Source organism: Benincasa hispida, chromosome 1 (genome assembly GCF_009727055.1).
Source record: "Benincasa hispida cultivar B227 chromosome 1, ASM972705v1, whole genome shotgun sequence".
In the NCBI taxonomy this organism is placed as follows: domain Eukaryota; kingdom Viridiplantae; phylum Streptophyta; class Magnoliopsida; order Cucurbitales; family Cucurbitaceae; genus Benincasa; species Benincasa hispida.
This window is the reverse complement of record NC_052349.1, coordinates 60493937-60501495: the sequence shown is the minus strand read 5'-3', so window position 1 is coordinate 60501495 and position 7559 is coordinate 60493937. Positions and strand designations below refer to the sequence as shown.

Genomic DNA, 7559 nt, shown 5'->3' with positions numbered 1-7559 from the left:
GAATTGGTAGGTGATGCACTATGCTATTTCTATCATTCTATGAGGATCAAACAATACTCACAACTAATTCTAATTCTTCCTTTGTTAATCTTGAACATAAGGATGACCATCGATCACTGAAACTATTGTTGAAATATGTTTGGAAATTTTGGTTTGGACTAAGATGTTGCCATATTATTTTTGCTCATTTGTATTTAAAGAGGATATGGTCAATAAATTCTCTTTCTTTCCACAAATAGGACATAAGGTGGTGATGTTCAGACCTTTCTTCTGAAGGTTTATTCTAGTTGGAATTTCCTTGGTACATTTCCAAACAAAATGTTTGATTTTTGAAGGAATTTTAAGTTGCAAGATTTTTTCCAAAATTTCTCGTATCCATTTTCACTTGATGAGGTCTAGAGTAAATTATGTAGGAATACTTTATATCCACTTTTAACAGTATAGATATAATTCTTCATGTGGTACCAAATTAATTTGTCCTATATTTTCTTGTTTAGAGGAATTGTTTAGATTATATCCACATCTTCTTTTGATTAAGTCTGATGGAAGAGATCAAGATTCCAGGAACCCTATTGATTGATGAAATCTACAACCTTGGAAGATAGAAGATTTTGACGAGCCTTTATAGGTTTAAAGGTGTAAGACCTTGACATCCAAGAATCTAAGAACATTTTGGTAGAGTGGTCATTTCCTATTATGAACCGCAAACCGCAAACCATATTTGAGTAGTTCTATATCACATAGTAAGCTTCTCGATAGATATGAGGGATTTTCCCCAATGTTCGCATTCATAATGTGTGTATTAGCAAAGCATATACCTTTGAGGAAACCAACAACTAATGAGTTTGAGTTTTCAATTAATCTCCATACCTATTTTGCAACTAGAGTTTGGTTAAAGCCTTCAACATCTTTGAAATTTAATCCTCTAGTGCTTTAGGCAGACACACTTTCTTCCAAGAAAGCCAATGGATTTTTTTATGATTTGTGGATGAACCCCACCGAAACCTTGAAAAGGATTTTGTGATTTCATAGCAAAAATTCTTAGGTAGTTTGAATAGGCTCATTATGTAAGTGGGAATAGATTGTCCAACGCTTTTAATTAAAATTTCTTTGCCTACACTTGAGAAGAAAGATCTTTTCCAACCTTGAACTGCTTTCCAAATCTCGTCTTGAACATGTCTAAAGTCCTGTGATTTGTTTCAAAGGGAAGCCATAATAATGACCCCGAGGCTTTTCTTTCTCTCTAACTCCAAAAATGCTACTGAGAATATCACTTTGTTCTTCATGAATTTGAGGAGAAAACAATGACTGATTTGCTGTAATTGATGTTTTCCCCAAATTCTTCGTGGTCCAATAGAATTTCGTTGAAATCACCCCCTAAGAGCCAAGGAGTATTGCTAGAATTATAGAGATTTTTTAAAAGATTCCAAGTTAGATGTTTATTATGTGCATCAGGATAACTATAAAAGCCTGTGAATCTGAAAAAATAGCCATTCCAATCAAGAGTAGAGTCAATACAGTTTTGAGAGTAGGAGAGTATGTTGATAGTAGTTTCTTTTTTCCACCATAAACAAAGACCACCTTTAAGCATCCTGAAAAATTGCAATTAGTTTTTAAACCTGTAGTTATAGCTTCATTACATTTTGTTTCCGAAAGAAAAAGGCCAGTTGGATCTTATTATTTTATTAGGGAATATAAGGACCAAAATGTTCGAGGATTCCTAGACCTCAAACATTCCAACAAAGTACTTTCATGGCTTTTGGTTCCCAACCTCTGCCATTTGAATTAGTAATTGAGACAAGTTTCCATCAGTAGTTTCTTCTAGACACATTCTTTTGTTTTGAAAGCCTGATTCAAGAGTGGAAGTTTTTAATGAACTGAAGAAAACTTCAAAGGCTGTGATGTTCCGGTGACCTTGACGGCGAGACTTGAGAACCTCACGGGGAAGTACGGGATCTTGGACACCCTACAAAACCTTCACGATGGAAGAATTCAAATCCCCTGGCACACGTTAAGAATTAATCAATTATTTAGACTTAATTAAATTGCACTAATACATCTACCATTAAAACTTTTGGTTTTCTGAATTACTTAATGTAAAATTACATTAATAATTGCTAATATTTTAATTAATTGGTAAAACAAACATGGATAAATGACATTCTCATGCTAAATGTAGTATTGAGATTGGTAAATGATAGTTTTTTGTTGCACTCTTCTCAAGCTTAATATTCTTGACAAGATCAAACTTTGTTTGTAACAGCTCAAACTCAAACCAAATATTGAAACTCAATTCTAATACTAATTGAGGCTCCTGCATTAGACATGAACAGAAAGCCATGCCGAAAAAAAAAAAAAAAAGATTTTTCCATCAAATGTCTTTGTGTTTGAATATGTAACAAAGTGTTTGATACTTGTCAAATACAAACATATTATTCAAGCTAAAGTGTCCATGCTTCATAATCATTACTCTATATATCTTAGTAAGAATATTATATTTCCATTGTCAAATGAACTTACCAAAATCTCAAGTGCCCTATAACAGAGTAGTTCCTATTGCCAAACAACCATATGAATTAGTCCAAATCTAGTGCACAAAGCTGGAACAAAGCAACCCAGCAACCCGGCACTGGTTGTTAGATCATATATTAGCTCTACTTCGAGCCCCATCTTGATGTTGCTAACTCCTTAGGCTGCAATGCACCCACAGAATTACCTCTAAAGGCCACCAACAAATCTTTCATATTATCAGGAAACCTATACACGAATCTATCCAAGAAATCGCCATCAGACATCCCCAATGTGGGGATCAATTTCGGGTGATCCATCGTTAGCCTCTTTGACTTCACAATCTGTAGAACTCTATGGCGAGGGAGCACCCTCCTCTGCATTGCGTGCATCAAACAAGTAGGTTTACGAACAATATCTGATTTGCTAACTTTGGCCTCATTCATGAAAAATTCTAGACCATGCTTAAGTTTACCAATGGAGGTCCTTAACAAAAAAGGAGTAGAAGTAAACATTCTCATACATTCTTTCTCAGTTATTCCAAAGCTACAAATCAGCTCCACTTTCTTCTTCAAGGTCGCATTACTTACACTACTGATAACATGAAGTCCATGAATAAACATTTTAGTATTGGTAGATAACCCAGTTTCTACAACCATAGAAACAATATCTTTAACTCCAGATTCACTCCTACCAAAACGTGAAGATTGCCTCTTCAGTAACATAAAGAATTGAGAATCAACAATCCCACAACTTTGTAAATAATTGATATTTGTAGACAGCATTTTATATGTGGATCTTATAAGCAGATTAGAATATCGCCGCATAAATAGTAGGAGATCGTCATTACACTTATCCTTAGATAAAATATTCTTAAGAATCTCAACACTGGGCATCAATTTCTTTTCCAAACTAACAGTCAAAAGCGGAGAATGCCTTGACATTAACTTACCCAAATCGGAGCCGACCAAGCCAAGATTCTGGAAGAACTCGATCTTTGGCTTCAGGGTTTTCTCAATGCTGGAAAACGCGATCTGCGGCGCGAGTCGAATCGCCGATCGAATGTGGGCATCGGAGAATCCAAGGTCTGAAAGATATTTGTAAACGGATTGAGGCTTTTCCGTTGATTGAAGGCCTCTACGGGACCTCATAATCGACGCCGCTCTGGCAGGGGAGAGTTGGAAGGTATCGATGAGGTATTGGACGACGATTGCATTTGAAGCAGAGGATTGGGTGTGGGAAGAAGAAGAAGAAGAAGAAGAAGAATAAGAAGAAGAAGAAGAGAAGAAATAATACAGGATTGGATGAATTCGGAGGAAGGAAGGAGGATTAAGGCGAGAGGAAACAGAGAATGATGGTCTCAGAGCGTACATTAACCCCCCCTGTTTAAACTTAGATCTCAATGATAGACCTGGAGATGGGAGGTTGGAGCATGAGGAGATTGCAGTACAGAGTGAGACAAGAGAAGGAGAAAAAGGATGACGGTAGTGTGTCGACACAACAATGACGGTAGGTGGAGATGAAGAGAGAGACGGTGAGATTAGCTGCCGGAGGGAGTGAAGATTGAAAACCTATGAGACGGCGAAACAGATAAATAGGGTTTGTTTTATTTTATTTTATTTTTATTTATTTAAAATTAAAAATATCTATAACAGTATAATTGCAAAAATAGTTCTTTTCTTTTAACTTCCTGCTTCTAAATATCCTAATAATAAATTTTATTTTATTTGCTAATTTATATTTTATTAAAATTCATTCAGTTCCAAACAAAATTAAGATTTTCAATTCAATTTCATATTTTAAAATTTAGTAAGTTCAAAATAATTCTTATAATTATTGATACAATTTTCAGCAAAAGTAGAAAGACAAAAATGTAGAAATCATACTTTCTTTTTCATTTACCGTGAATATCCAAATAAGAAAATTTAATTTTAGTTAATTTAAATCAATTTGGTTCCAAATGCAAATAGGAATTTGAAACTATTTTCGTTGAAATCTTGATACCAAACAAAATGTAAGAACTCAAAGGCATAGAAATTTTAGGTTTCAGATAATGGTGTCTGTCAACATTTGAATATGACTCCATTTTACGAATTTGGAAAATTTGTACGAATGGCCTCTTTTTGGGGTCCAACTGACTTTTGGCCCAAGATTTAAAAAACGAATGAAACCTGACTCTCGGTTCTTCCTTTATGTCACGAATCTTCCTTTCCCTTCTTGCTCCTTCTTCTTTCTTCTCGCTTCTTCCTCTTGCTTCTCGCATCTTCCTTTTGTTCTACATGAGACACAACTGTAATTTTTTCTTCATTTTTTTTCCTTTGTTTGAATTCTTCCTCACGGACCTTAGTCTCACTCTCGCTTCTTTATCTTGCTCTTTGGTCGCTCTTCTTATTCTCGTTCCTTGGTCTCGTTCTGATTTACATTTTATGCTAAGAAGCTCGAATTGAAAACCTTACTTGTGGATGGGGCTCTTGAGGGCGAGAATTACAAGGTTTCCAATTGAGCAAAATCATCTCTTAGCACTGGCTACTGACACTTTGGTGAGAGATCCCAGACGACATCGACGTCTAGAAGGACATCTTATGTACTTTTTCTTTTATGCAACCTGACTTGGCATATGTGGTGCACATTTTGGCTCAATTTAAGTAGACATCATGACAAGAACATTAAGATATTTCAATTCGTACAATTCCATTATTAAAGAAGTTGTTTGGGTCAAGGAACCCTTCTTCATTCAAGTTGTGATATATTTTTATCAGGCTAATGTGATTCTGATTGAATAAGTTGTGTTGAAATGGTGTTTTAGCCCTAAGGGCATTTTAGTCTTTTCCTCAGTATCTACTATCTAGGGTTTCTCTCTATTTGGTTATTTATACCTGTCCTATATTGAGTACTGTGAATTAGAAAAATTAAAAGAATAAAAATTCTCCTATCGTGGTTTTTCTCCCTGATCTAGGATTTTCACGTAAATCTGTGTTTCTTTTTTTCTCTTCTTTTCTAATATGGTATCAGAGCATGACGATGAAACCCTGGCCATCATTTATGAGAACAAACCAGAGACTCCAACAGAAACCTCCATTGGAACAAAGGGATCCATGAACGCTGAAGTTGCTGCAGCCATAAGAGAAGCCGTTGAGCATTATTTTCACGCCGCTATGCCTCAACTCCTAAAATCTGTGTCTGATCCAACCTCTAGCCAGACCCGACATGATCCTTCAATTTATAACCAGTGGACTACCATTGCAGACCCGACCACTGGAACTCTCAGGCCAGATCGGCGCACAGATCCGAGCTCATCTGGATTTTTTACCTCAAATCCGAGTGACCCATTTGGAATTCGACAACCTTATGGATTTTCTGCTTCAAACCCATCTGCCTCATACCCGATCGGCACCCATTTGCCTCAGACCCGATCCAACCTCCAACAAAACTCCTCAGACTCGATCGGCACCCACCAGATTCTGCCTCAGAACCCCCCGATGCACGAAAACCCTTTACCCTAGGGATATTTTGTTCAGGCTGACACCACCGCCCGTGACTGATGGTATACAAGCGATCTCCAGCCTCCGTTTTCAGGTCAGCAGCCAGCCCTAGCGTATGTTCCAGATCGCCTGTGGTGGCCCAAGTTACTCAGTCGGTCCAGCCAGTCCAGCTGAACCAACCGGTTCAATCAAACTTGATTTGACCGAACCGGGTCCAGCCGAACCAGTATGGTTAGTCAGTTCCCAACCCTTGTATCTGTCTCTTATACACATCTAGATGTGTATAAGAGACAGGGCATATTCTAGTGGAACCGTTGGTTTTAAACAGCAGTTGGCCAACTTACAGTAGCAAATTTCGGCCCTCAGATCCACGACAAATCCTACAACTGGTTTTCATCCACTTTCAGACTTCTCTTTATGCTCAGGAACACTGGTAAATGCTTACTCTAACTTACCTGTTCCAAATATTATGTCTGGTTCTGTGGGGAACTCTACAGGAATGTCTATTGGTGAGAAACTTAACGGTGAGAATTACTTTTCTTGGTCCCAATTGGTTAGAATGGTTCTTCAGGGACGTCACAAGTTTGGGTATCTAACTGGCGAAATACCAAAGCCAAATCCCGGTGATCCTCAGGAACATATATGGAAAGGAGAGGACTCTCTCCTTCGCTCAATTATGATAAACAGCATGGAACCCCAGATTGGAAAGCCACTTCTGTACTCCGCCTCTGCTCGGGATATTTGGGAAGTTGTCCAGAATCTCTATTCACAGAGGCAAAATGCCTCATGTCTTTATACCTTGAGGAAACATATTCATGAGTACAAACAAGAGACTCTTGACGTAACGTCTTATTTCAATAGATTGTCCCTGTTATGGCAAGAAATGAACTTGTGCCGCGAGGTCGTGTGGAATTGTCCTGTTGACAGAGTTTAATACTCAATGATTGAGGAGGCGGACCGGGTGTACGATTTTTTGGCTGGCTTAAACCCTAAATTTGATGGTGTCTGAAGTCGGATTTTGGGACAGAGACCAATACCGTCTCTAATGGAAGTATGCTCAGAGGTCAGATTAAAAGAGGACATAACCAAAGCTATGAATGGCTCTAACAACAACCACTTAGATCTGTTGCGTTTGGAGCCAAATCTTCAGGACCAGAGAGTGACAAACATAATGGAAATTCCCCACCTATTTGTGAGCATTGTAAGAAACCATGGCACACCCAAGATCAATGCTGGAAGTTACATGGTCGCCACCGAATGGCAAGCGACGGTCCGCGAATGATAAATCAAAAACTGGTCGGGCCCTTGTTAGTGAAACAGGGGATGGTACATCATTAGCCACCAACCAGGTAGAGTCCAACATGGTTGAAACCAACAATGTTGCTCAATCATGTACTTCTCAGTCCTTTAGTTTCTTGGTCGAAGGGGATGAATCGTGGATCCTTGACTCAGGAGCAACAGACCACCTAACTAGATCATCTGATCAATTCCTCTCATATGATCCAAGTGCGGGAAATGAGAGAATACGAATTACAGATGGGTCCTTTGCTTCCATTGCTGGGAAAGGTC

At 38.1% G+C, this 7559-nt stretch overlaps 1 protein-coding gene across 3 annotated transcripts; it reads right to left on the bottom strand.

The window, feature by feature from the left end:
- Positions 1–1479: 1479 nt before the first annotated feature.
- On the bottom strand, positions 1480–4090 carry LOC120070079 (transcription termination factor MTERF2, chloroplastic-like). 3 transcript variants are annotated; one of them, XM_039021929.1, is made up of 2 exons: positions 2521–4090; positions 1480–2001 (listed from the first exon to the last, which is right to left on the bottom strand). In XM_039021929.1, the coding sequence occupies exon 1, from the start codon at positions 3879–3881 to the stop codon at positions 2655–2657; it is 1227 nt and encodes a 408-aa protein (XP_038877857.1). In that variant the 5' UTR covers positions 3882–4090; the 3' UTR covers positions 1480–2001; positions 2521–2654. The 3 variants fall into 3 exon arrangements, with proteins under 3 accessions (XP_038877857.1, XP_038877865.1, XP_038877871.1); XM_039021937.1 differs by having other exon boundaries at positions 1480–1975; XM_039021943.1 differs by having other exon boundaries at positions 3461–4090.
- Between the last annotated feature and the right edge of the window lie 3469 nt (positions 4091–7559).

Coding starts and splice junctions, on each gene's coding strand:
- LOC120070079 (XM_039021929.1), bottom strand. CDS start 3,881: ATGTACGCTCTGAGACCATCATTCTCTGTTTCCTCTCGCCTTAATCCT.